The sequence below is a fragment of the Rhagoletis zephyria genome, unplaced genomic scaffold, assembly GCF_001687245.7.
Source record: "Rhagoletis zephyria isolate East Lansing unplaced genomic scaffold, Rhagoletis_zephyria_1.1 Rzeph_scaffold_15376, whole genome shotgun sequence".
Taxonomy (NCBI): Eukaryota; Metazoa; Arthropoda; class Insecta; order Diptera; family Tephritidae; genus Rhagoletis; species Rhagoletis zephyria.
In genome coordinates, this window is record NW_016172443.1 from 1 (window position 1) to 12,635 (window position 12,635).

Below are 12,635 nucleotides of genomic sequence, written 5' to 3' on the forward strand. Positions count from 1 at the left end.
GTTAAGCCTAAGGTGGATTTTTGTATGGGAATCGCTTTTTTGTAAAGTTTACTGTAGATATGTAGATCATATTGAATATAAACCCTCGATATGCATACAGATATAAACATTTTTATGCAGTTCTTTCGAGCTGTGATTTATTAAATTTTGCTTACGCTATTTAACATGTATGCATGTAAATACATTAAATCGAAATGTATCGAGCCCTTACGCTTACATTTTTTTTGCGGTTAGGGCTAGGTATGTTTTTTTAAGAAAAACTACATTAACAGCCAATTTCACGAACGCAATTTAAGTGAAAAATGTCTTTAATTTTTTGAATTTTATGTGGAAGGTTACAGAAAATTAAAAATCATTTTCTATTTAAATTTCTGGTGAAACCGGCTGTAAATTATTATTTTTACACAAGTAATTGTAAAAAACAACATATCTATAAAATTTCATATTAGAGATTTCAGTACTGGTTTAGGGTTGGCAGTATTTGAAACGTTATACCAAAACTTTTCATCCACAGCAGCTTCCACAAGGCATATCCATTGAAGTGTTATTGATGCGGCCAATGCGACGGTTTGGGCCGAATCCACCACCGCCACCTCCACTACCACCTCCCCCACCGCCACCACCGCCTCCGCCTCCGCCTCCGCCTCCACCCCCACCCCCACCGCTTCCGCCACCCCAACCGCTCCTTCGGCTATTGCCTGCACTGCTCCTATTGTTGTCTTTCATGAAAGGCGCCAAAAGTCCTCTGAAACTATTTAAAAAAGAATCAATGATTTTCCAGACGAAGATTAGAACAAAGTAATTAAAATTTAATTCCTTACAAAGTAATCATCACGAACCACAGGCCTGTGAAGATCTCTAAAACGCGAGACACGCTCCAAGGGCGTCGTTCCAATACACGTCCATCTGTTGGTTAAAATAAATTTAATTTAATTTTTAGCTTGAATAAAATATGTACATACATATGGTTGTATGTGAACAAAACATTTGGCTAGAAATGATTAGATTAACAACGGTCATAAATGATAATCTTAAGCGGAAGGTTGTGTCTTTCCACAGCGTTTAGTAAATTTAAATAAAAAAATGTGTATTAAAATGGATGACCTTTATACTGAAATAAATATATTAAATCAAATATTTTTAAAGTAAAAGGTCATTGTGAGTTTATAATAAAAAAAGTAACATATTTTTAAAAACACTGACAAAGAATTAACAAATTAACTTAAAATTATTTCATTTCTACGCTCTAGTCCAACAACTTCGGCATTCACAGGAAGAACTCTTTCAATCACTTAAAAATCGTTTTTACTTTTTCTTTTAAATAAAATACTATATATATTTGAAGTGTACTATATTTTGTCAAATTTTTTTGAAAAAGTACTATAAATAAATAAAGAAAATGTTGGCAACCCTAGTCTTGATATTAAACTCAAATAAAAAAATTATTTTTCGCTATAAGCTAAAAAATTACCTTCCCCTTTAAAATGACCCTTTTTTGACCTGAAACTAGTAGGCGAGAATGTTTTAAAACTTTTATAGTAGGGATGGGTAGTGGGGGGTTGAAATTCGATTTTTTTCGAATTTCGAACATTGCCCAACCATTCGATTAATCGATTCGAAATTTGGTGGTGCAAATTTGATTAACATAATTAGAATTTTTTCGAATTTTCCAAAATTTGGTTTTAATTGAAACTTCTTAATCGAGTTCGGAGATGTTTGCGGTAAATATTTAACACCAAGTCATAAAATCTGTATCGTTCGTTCGATTTTCAAAAAGGAGGTAGGTGTCAAACGAAAGGGCTTGCCCTGCAGATGTGGAATATGGTTTTAGTTTTGTGCCATTTGTAAGAAAATCAAAATCTAATTATTTAATAAGTTAAATAAATTACCCCAATATGGGTATCAATCGAAATGGTTTTGAATAAACTTTATTTTTTAATAACATTTAGGAGGGGTGCCACGTATTTGAAAAGTCGAATTTAGTTAAAGAAGTGCTGTGCTTAAAATACTATGCAATAATTGAAATATTTTTGAGGTGCTTGAAGAGAGTGGCCACCTGTCGAAAAAGTTAAACTCAAACTACACTGTGGGACAGCCGAAACCAGCCCGGACTTTGTTAGCATTTTACCCATCCAGTTATAAAACACTCGGTGGATTTGCAAAAGTTAGCACGTATTTTTATGTCATGGCCTTCTAAAGTTTTCATATCTCGGCCTAAGTAGTTTTCAAAAAAATCGCAAAAATAGTTAAACTTTGATTTCGCTCAGACATTTATTTTAAGACATATATAATAAAATGTTATGGGAAATATTTTTGTAGAACATTTTAACCCATTAGCTCCCGTCTAAAAGGGTAATTTCGACCCCTACTTCAAGAAATCCCGCAAAAAGAAAATTTGGAAGGTCGTTAGAGGATTGATATATTCTAGAAAATTATTCTCCGGAAAATTTGACTAGGGGTCTTCTCAGGCAAAAGCTTCATGCCACCAACGTAAAAGCCTCTAAACATTTAAAGTAAAAAATCAACAAAAAAAATAGTTTTTTACGAAAAATTTTTTAAATTTGAGTTCGGAATAACAGTTCCTTCTTGGCANTGCCACCAACGTAAAAGCCTCTAAACATTTAAAATAAAAAATCAACAAAAAAAATAGTTTTTTACGAAAAATTTTTTAAATTTGAGTTCGGAATAACAGTTCCTTCTTGGCGCACATTTTTTGTCCTGATGCGTCAGATCGAAAAACATGTATTTTTTTACTTGCATCCCTAAGATAAATGGAGTGCTACACACAGTGATGGCAAATTTAGTCCGAAAGAAGAAAGCTGAAGAGTTGATTTTTTTGGAAATAAAGATAAAATTCGATTTTTTTTAGAAAAATTCGATTTTATCCGATTTTTAGCAACACAAAGTTCGATTTAAAAAATTCGCCATTTCGGAGCTAAAATTCAATTAAAATTCGAATATCGAAGCTTCGAATACCGAATTTACCCATCCCTATTTTATAGGCGGCATACACCATGCGTCTAACTCGTGAGTCGGTTTGGATGTGTTTGAGAAAATAAATATGTGTTAGTTACACCGACATGACTCTGAATGACTCAACTGTGTGTAGTCGAAAGGCGAGTCAACACGTACACAAATGAGTCACGAGTCAGACGCACCGTGTATGCCACCTATTAAACACACATTTTTGAGGGCCTTGCGTCAAGGAAACCATTTCCGAAAAACGAGTTTAACTTTCTCTAATTCTATTGTATGCACGGTAGGCACGACTACACATACATACTTACACCCCGAATCTCGAGCAGTCTCCCAAGGCATAAGAATATACTTTAATGGACTCCAAAGCGAAATCATGGTGATAACCGTCTTCATGAGCCGGAATGGAATATTGATAGCTGAGATCCAAGAGCAGAAGCTGCACAGCAATGCAATCGGGACCGAGATAAGGGTGGAGGTTTAGCATTAATCACGCAACACACAGTGCAAATTCCGCAAGGTTGTCTATGCTGATACAGCCCGTTTCATTCCTGTTGGATACATCGCGGAAACCTGCCCAAAATTCCCCTGCCGAAGCGGCTGTTTTAGAGAACGAGCGCGATCGCCTGGTATATCCTGGGAATCCCCGTATCAGGGATTAAAATGCGGGAATTCGGCAACAAACCAACACAATCGGCAAAGTGGTAGGAGCACCTAAATACTTGCAATTTCAGCTCTGGTGTGAGCAAGCTTTGGTCAACCGTAAGGTAACTGTCCATCCCAAGGCGAATTTATATAAGGTGCTATCGATTAAATAAATACAATAATTACTTCTATTTTGGTTTTGCTTTCAGCTATTCTTCCCCAAAGGAACAAGGGCGACGGAAAATACAAACACTCCCACGTTTTCACTCACTCACAAACGAAATACAAAATTTTGACGATTGAACGCTACTCAGAACTGATGAAATAACACCACATCATATGAATTCGCCTTGGTCTTATCCGAGGAAACGCAACGATATAGAGTTTCATCCAACCACCGCGCTTCTTCCCAACCGGAGCGATGCGCGAGCTATTTTAGCCGGCATCCTACGTTGGACAGAGCCAAGCGGGGAGTGATCAGAAGGCTGTGTACACTGCCAAAACCAAGAGTGCCTGTTGTTTTCACCAGCGGTGATGTCCAGGTGGCCATCGGAAAGGCAAAAGTGTGCAAACTAATCGTCCGCAGCGGATATTGCATGCTGATGCTGAAAAATTGGGTCCAGTCGGAGTAGGCTACCTCACCATGTCATGAGAATAACCTCATTCTTCCCGATGTGTAGCAGTCAGGGAGTGTGGTCCCACTGATAAAACCATGGAAACCTGCCAACAAAGGGGAGTCTTATCACCCGATAACTCCACCTACCCCGGTAGCGAATACATTAGAGGCCTTATGTCACAGCATATTCTAATATTTTATTTAGCTTATAAGATTATTTGAATTAAATTAAAATAAACAGACTTACAACTTCAGGTGTGGAGCGAAAATCACAATTATCGCGAATCTATAATTAGCTTAGCGAAATGGCCAACTCAAGGCAAGAAATCATCAATGTTTTAACACCAATGTGCTACCCAATCCATGTCAAAATGGAAAGACACCAAAATCGGTCACACTAACATCCTAATCAGCTATCCCGACACATTCAGGTCCCCAGATTATACAACACATGGGTTTGAGGAGCATAAGACTTCATTAAAATTAGTGTTAGAGCGACTGTCAAGGCGAGGATTGAAACTGAATTTGGATAAATCAAAGTTTGGGTATGAAGAAGTGGATTGTTTGGGATATCGAGTGAGTCAAGCGGGAATCCGACCATACGGTTCCAACAGAAGTATTCGCAACTTCCCAATACTAACTAAGNAAAGTTTGGGTATGAAGAAGTGGATTGTTTGGGATATCGAGTGAGTCAAGAATCCGACCATACGGTTCCAACAGAAGTATTCGCAACTTCCCAATACTAACTAACCAAAAGCAGTTGCAGTCCTGCATCGGATTTTTTCGTATTTTCGGCTCTTCTTGCCATCATTTTCCCCAAGATGCAACACAGGAAAGTATCGTCCATGGGCCATGAAGACGCATAGAGTAGAGCACTCATCGCGCTAGTAGTTACTATGGAAGAAAGTGGGTTCCAAATTCAAACAGCTCAAGAGCGGGATGATACTATTAGTTCCATACGAAACCGTCTGGAGACTGGATTTGTTAAAGACTTTGACTTGATGGATGGCTTGGTCTTTGAATGTTGGTCGGATAGCAGGACGGTACTATATGTGCCCGGTGAGATGGAGTCCATCATGAGAGCGAAGGAAGGAAAATTTTTGAGGAATGGTCTGAAGTGCTTAATGTATGCCACGCCCCCTAAGGCAAGGGAAAGGAATCTGTATATTAACCCTATGACCCCACTGCCGTTCGACATCCTCCGCATTGACCACTGCGGTCCACTACCGTCGCTCAACTCAAAGAGGAGACATATTATTGTTGTGATTGGTGCTTTCCTGACTCAAGGACTTTCGAAACTACAAAAAAAAAAAAATAAAGAAATGCTAAGGTAAAATTTATTAAGCCAATTTTATTTTTAATTTTGCGCTTTCTACTACGGTTTTCTAAAGTTTTTGTGGACAAAGAGCACAAGGCAATATATGTTTTCAACAGAAATATGTGCCAATTGACAATTGTAAAACTTTTGAAAAGGCTGCATAAAAGAAAAATAAAAATGTCGCGACTAACTGCGGAACAAATTGCAGACTTTCTAAACAAGAACAATGAACAAAGTGATGATGGTGAGTTATTTAGTGAAAGTGATACAGAAAACACAGAAGAGAAACGACTGGCGTGCTTGGTTGAACTCGGCCCAAATTGCTTAAGCGGTTATAGACAAAAATAAGAGGCNAGCACTCATCGCGCTAGTAGTTACTATGGAAGAAAGTGGGTTCCAAATTCAAACAGCTCAAGAGCGGGATGATACTATTAGTTCCATACGAAACCGTCTGGAGACTGGATTTGTTAAAGACTTTGACTTGATAGCAGGACGGTACTAGGACGGTACTATATGTGCCCGGTGAGATGGAGTCCATCATGAGAGCGAAGGAAGAAAAATTTATGAGGAATGGTCTGAAGTGCTTAATGTATGCCACGCCCCCTAAGGCAAGGGAAAGGAATCTGTATATTAACCCTATGACCCCACTGCCGTTCGACATCCTCCGCATTGACCACTGCGGTCCACTACCGTCGCTCAACTCAAAGAGGAGACATATTATTGTTGTGATTGGTGCTTTCCTGACTCAAGGACTTTCGAAACTACACAAAAAAAAAAAATAAAGAAATGCTAAGGTAAAATTTATTAAGCCAATTTTATTTTTAATTTTGCGCTTTCTACTACGGTTTTCTAAAGTTTTTGTGGACAAAGAGCACAAGGCAATATATGTTTTCAACAGAAATATGTGCCAATTGACAATTGTAAAACTTTTGAAAAGGCTGCATAAAAGAAAAATAAAAATGTCGCGACTAACTGCGGAACAAATTGCAGACTTTCTAAACAAGAACAATGAACAAAGTGATGATGGTGAGTTATTTAGTGAAAGTGATACAGAAAACACAGAAGAGAAACGACTGGCGTGCTTGGTTGAACTCGGCCCAAATTGCTTAAGCGGTTATAGAGCCAAATAAGAGGAAGCGAAGAACAGAATATGAACCTGAAAAAGATAATTTTACCGCTGCACTCACCGAGTCTTCTGAGAGCGACAGTCATGAAATATCAAAGGAAGAGGAATCTGGTGATTTTTTGATATCAAAACATGGAACATCTTAGGGTACAGCACTTCTAATTGAAGGTAAAGAATTCGTAATTATTTTTCTATTTGAATTGTTCACATCCAGAAGTATATTTGCGCGTATATAGCTGGAAGAGCATGGAGTTGCAACGTGAGCCAACGACCAGGAGTTACAAAATATGCAGGTGCTCATGTGGATTCAATAAAGGACAAATTTGTACTGTTATTTCTTGCTCCAATTAAAAATATAATTTAGAAGAACACAAACGCTTAAAGCAAATATCTATTTGGTCAAAACCCCCGACCTGTTGCATGCTTATTTGGGGTTTGCTTTTCGTGGGAGATTACAGGTATGATATGTTTAACCATTATTTTTCAAAAAATTAGATCTTGAAGACCTTCTCTGTTCATCTTATGAAATACCAATATTTCAATCTTTAATGTTTAAGACAATTCTGGCAACTATGAAAATTTTACGAAATACGCAAGTTGTGGATAAGTAGGTGGAGCTGCCGTCAATGCCTAGCGGGTGCATTATTATCGGTAGATATGGAACATGCAACCGAACTTGGGCAAACTACAGGGAAACCAAACAGAGAAAAATAGAGTACAGCGCGTAGTACCTCATCTTATAACCGTTTTGAAAGGCCATAATGTGACTATCGAAAATTTGTTTACCTCTTTCGAGCTTGGCTATAAACTTCCTGAAAAAAAATTAACAATAGTAGGGAAAAATACGTAAGAACTATCTTATTATTCCCGCAAAACTTTTGGAATGCAAAAAGCTTCCCGTTTATACATCGAATCTCGCTTTCACGCAAAATAATACTAAGGTTGCAGACAGAGTGGAAGCGAAGTCGAAGACGAAAAACAGTGAAGTAGTAAACATATGAAAGTAATTACAGTGCAAGCAAAAACGAATATGAAGACGTTGCCAGCCTAATCTCTTTTTCTCGGCCCTTGCCCCAAGTGCTGCCGGCTAGCGATTTGACGACTTGGTTGCAACTCTATACTTAATTGGCAATTACGGTTGCGTGTGCCGAGAACAAGTGGGCAGGCTACAATGCTACCAAATGTTTCCAGTAAAGAAGTACAACATCATGCTCAGCAAGCAGTAGAGTGCTAAGCACGTGGTCACTCAAATAGGCACATGCTTGACGCGGAGTCTGCACCCAGGAATATCAGAAGATATCTCTACGAAATCAAGAACGAGGGCCAATAATACGTACAACAACTTGTAGCCAACTCATTTTTGAGAAATAAAGAATAAACAAGTAAGAAAGTCTAAGTTCGGGCGGAGCCGAACATTAAATACCCGGCGCAAGTACTAAATATATGTTTTTTCACCTTGCCGAAACCTACCGCAGATGGTAAGCAGGGGTGTATCAATTTTGAGTAAATTAGCGTCCTTCAATTTCGAAATATTGAAGTTTCAAGCATTTCTGAAATTTACCGTTATATGAAAAGCGGCCGTCATTTTGGTGCGATTTCAATAATTTTCAACGTTTTGCTTTTATTTGCCAAGCACAATAAAAATACCGAGTTTGATACAAATTGGTAGAACGGTTACCGATATACATATATGTGATCATAAGTGGGCGGTGCCACGCCCATTTTCCAAAATTTTATCATAAACGTATTTCTTGGTAAAGAATTGTTGCAAGCATCAATTTTGAATAAATTAGCTTCAATCTTTACTGATTTATCGAAGATTTTGTATTTCTCTAAATTACCGTTATATGGGATGTGGGCGTGGTTATTGTCCGATTTTAAAAAGTTTCGGCGGTTTAGTATGCTGTACCAAGGCCAACAACTTTGCCAAGTTTGGAAGAAATTTGTGCTGCGATTACCAAGATATACACATGTAACCATAAGTGGGCGTGGCTACGCCCATTTCCCAAAAAATTAAAATATTCTTATTTTTCGTTTGAAAATTATTGTAAATATCAATTTTGAGTGAATTATCTTCAGTAGTTACTAAAATATCGCAGTTTTCGTATTTCTGGAAATTACCGTTATATGGGAAGAGGGCGTGGTTATTGTCCGATTTTTAAGATTTTCGGCCACTTAGTATGCTGTATCATGGCCAACAACTGTGCCAAGTTTGGAAGACATTGGGGCGTGGTTACGCCCATTTTCCAAAAATTTATAATATTCTTATTTTTCGTCTAAAAATTATTGTAAATATCAATTTTGAGTGAATTATCTTCAGTAGTTACTAAAATATCGCAGTTTTCGTATTTCTGGAAATTACCGTTATATGGGAAGTGGGCGTGGTTAAAGTCCGATTTCGCCCATTTTCAATACCAACCTACCTTGGATTAAGGGAAACCTACATACCAAATTTCGTTGAGATATCTCAATTTTTGCTCGAGTTATCGTGTACACGGACGGACGGACAGACGGACAGACGGACGGACAGACAGACATGGCTTAATCGATTTCTTTTTTCATCCTGATCATTTATGTATACATTTGTCTATATCTATCTCGATTCGTTTTGGCTGTTACAAACAACCGTTATGTGAACAAAATTAATATACCCTTGTGCACAAGTGCGCTCGGGTATAAAAATGTACATATAAAATTTACATACATACAGCGGTCGAAAAAAATTTAGTCGCACCAAACCAAGGTACATTGAACAGGTAGTATCAGTAGAGCAGCTGATTTGATTTATTTTCAAATTATTTGGTCTCGAAAATGTCAAATATTTTTAATTTTTTCTCACAAAAATTCTGAATTGTTAAAATCCATTTGCATGTGAAACCTTTTTCCATACAAAACAAGCGATTGAATAGCAGCTTTTGGAACGTTCGCCCAACTCGGCAGCACGACCGCTGATTACTGGGCCTTGCAAAGGATGGATCAATGCTTCGAGAAGCAAACAAATTTACTAGGAAAGAAAGTTGCATCAATTTTTATTTTTTATAATTTTTATAAAAGTTTTGAATATGCAGTTTGTATTTCACATGGCACGCTTTGATTTAGAAGAAAAAATTCAGAACAGTTTTTGACACTTTCGATACCAGAAGCAACAACAAAATACACGCAAATGTTGTTTTTGCTCTACTGATACTACCTGTTTAATGTGCCTTGCACCAAACTTTGACAAGTTTTTTTTGATATGTAACTCAAAACTTTTATAAAAATATAGTTCACTCTTTAACAAAAACCATTTAAATGCAAGTTTCAAACTTTGCGCAATATTAAAAAATTCAACAAACTATCATAAAAGTGTCGAGCTTTTTAATTAGATTTTCTAGAAAAGTTTTGAATATGCAGATTTGTAGCACACTCAATTCTAGTATAAAAAAGTGCAAGTTTCAAGCACCTAAAAATTTTTGTTTAAAAATGTTTTTTGATGAATGTGTTGCGGTTTTCTTTCATAAAAATAAATTGTATTTATTCGCAATAAGAAAGCAAATGCAAAAGGAAAATTCTAAGAAATGAAGGATGATTTTTAGCCAATTGAAACTTTATTATACTAAAATTGAACTAGCTACAAAAGTGACGGGTGAGACATTTCAACTTAAGTTTTTTTTTTTTTTAATCATTGGCTGCGTTTCTTTATACATTCCGGATAATTCCATTTCACAGCCGGAATAAACAGAATGCGTTTGAAATATACGTTAACATAACATTATAAAGAATAAGTAAAAACAAAAAGTTTATTCCAAGCGTTCAGAATGAATAAAGAAATGCAGCCATTATGAAATTAGTGAAGCAAAAAGAAAATTGTTTACACCTAATTCCTCACAAAAATAAGTGCATGCCCCGCTTCCTCATGTAAACTGAAATTCCCCACAAAAAACGATCCATTCCCCGATTCTCCACGCAAACTCTAATTCCCCGCAAATCGGGTAACTCCCCACGAGTTGGCTTCCCTGTACAACAACCACTGCAACCGACACTGTTCAGACTGGCAATCAACGGCATTCACAGGGAGACTGTCCTGTAAAAAGGTGTTCGCACGAGTCGATTTTGCGTATAACTCCCGCAGGGTTGCACGAAACAAAAGTTGAATGGCTAAATGTTGGCTGGCGACCAACTTTGTTGAAAGCGATTAGTTGAAAGGCCGTTCAACCAAAAGTAGAATGCAAAGTTGAACAACGTCTTTTTATGGCGAATATTTTGATATTTTTAGCCATTCAATTTTTTTTCGTGCAATCCTGCGTGAGTTGAACGCAAAAGTTGCCTGAAAAATCGCCTCATACGAAAACCCTATGAATGCCTTCAAAAGAGTCCGGTCACAAAGCGTGGACGAAAGTGAGCTATAACTGCCGAGAGACCCGCGTAACTCCGGCTCAATTGCGGTCTGGATATTTTAGTAGTCTAAACTCTTACTTATTCAGACTGGCAGATCCGACATGTCTAGGGAGTCTTCCCCCCACAACACCAACAACCTATTAACACTGAATCGAGAGTGTAACACCACGGGAGAGCTGCAAATTCTTGCTAGTGAAATTTCTACTAGCAGAAGAAGAAGAAGAATAAGTGTCAAAAGCCGCCATTTGTTGAATTGGTTTAGCACAAACAAAAGTAAAATGAGTAGAAATCAAAATATTAATGATGTACTGGACTGTGTAAGTGCGTGTGTGCAAAGCAAAGCGTTTAAAAATGATTTATAAATAGTAAAATGTTTTCAGCAGAATATCAAAACAGTGCAACAGCTGTTCACTTGCAAGTTTTTGCTAGTTTTGTGTTCATTAACTTTTTCTGCTATTTTCTGTTCTTCTCAATTTTACGCTCTATTTTGCTTTTACGCTCTCGCTGCAATGTTTTACTGGAGAAGTTACTATACAAACCTATTGTTCATGAGGTCTTAAACTGAATTTAAAAAAATCCTCTTAGCTCTTAGCCTCTTTTTATTTATGCTAAACTGAATATTTGCATTACTATTTTGTACATTTACTTTTCCCGCCGAACGCCATCGGTAGTTTGCTGGTCAATAATAAATGTATTGCGGTAATTTTTGCGTACCTAGTTCAATTTAGTTATTTATGTACATATGTTTTGACAAAACTAAACTCTTCCAGCAAACTTGCGACATGTAGTTACATACGTACATACATACATATATACATAGATAAGTGTTGCAGAAAATTACAACTATCTTCCACCGAAGTACATGTTTACTATTTTTTGTTTGTACCTCGATCTATGTAAACCATATTTTTTGGCTCGATTTATTAAATAATATTCATTTAACACAATTGAATGGAATGAATGATTTGCATCACAAAACAAACTTTTAATATACNCATGTAGTTACATACGTACATACATACATATATACATAGATAAGTGTTGCAGAAAATTACAACTATCTTCCACCGAAGTACATGTTTACTATTTTTTGTTTGTACCTCGATCTATGTAAACCATATTTTTTGGCTCGATTTATTAAACAATATTCATTTAACACAATTGAATGGAATGAATGATTTGCATCACAAAACAAACTTTTAATATAAAAGTAATATGAGAGACGAACAAATTTTATGAATGACTTGTCACTATGGACTGACGTGTACTTGTTTTGTTTCCTCACGTATAGATGGCGCTTTTTAAGTTTCAACGTCAAAGTTTAATCAATTTTTTTGGACGGATTTGGCTGATAGCGAATTAAGTTTAACGGTATTTTAACGCTTTTGAGATGGAGAATTCGGAAAAATAGCATCGTTGGACTATAAATTACCTTGACCTTTATAATGACCTTCAAACGAGAAAGTTTTCTATATGACAAGCTTTTACTTGCTGTGTATGTATGTATGTTTGTTAGGGGCAAATCTTGCAATCAACTTTTGACCAACTTCCCGAAGACCTAGAGACTTGAAACTTCA

The 12,635-nt window shown here is 36.7% G+C and overlaps 1 protein-coding gene across 3 annotated transcripts; it reads right to left on the minus strand.

Annotated features, from left to right (window-relative positions):
- Positions 1-105: 105 nt before the first annotated feature.
- Positions 106-12,323, minus strand: LOC108378995 (glycine-rich selenoprotein-like). 3 transcript variants are annotated; one of them, XM_017635308.1, is made up of 3 exons: positions 12,159-12,323; positions 822-906; positions 106-751 (listed from the first exon to the last, which is right to left on the minus strand). In XM_017635308.1, exons 1-3 carry the CDS (start codon positions 12,175-12,177, stop codon positions 505-507), a joined length of 351 nt encoding a protein of 116 aa, XP_017490797.1. In that variant the 5' UTR covers positions 12,178-12,323; the 3' UTR covers positions 106-504. The 3 variants fall into 3 exon arrangements, with proteins under 3 accessions (XP_017490797.1, XP_017490799.1, XP_017490800.1); XM_017635310.1 differs by lacking the exon at positions 12,159-12,323 and adding an exon at positions 11,945-12,052; XM_017635311.1 differs by lacking the exon at positions 12,159-12,323 and adding an exon at positions 11,705-11,738.
- Between the last annotated feature and the right edge of the window lie 312 nt (positions 12,324-12,635).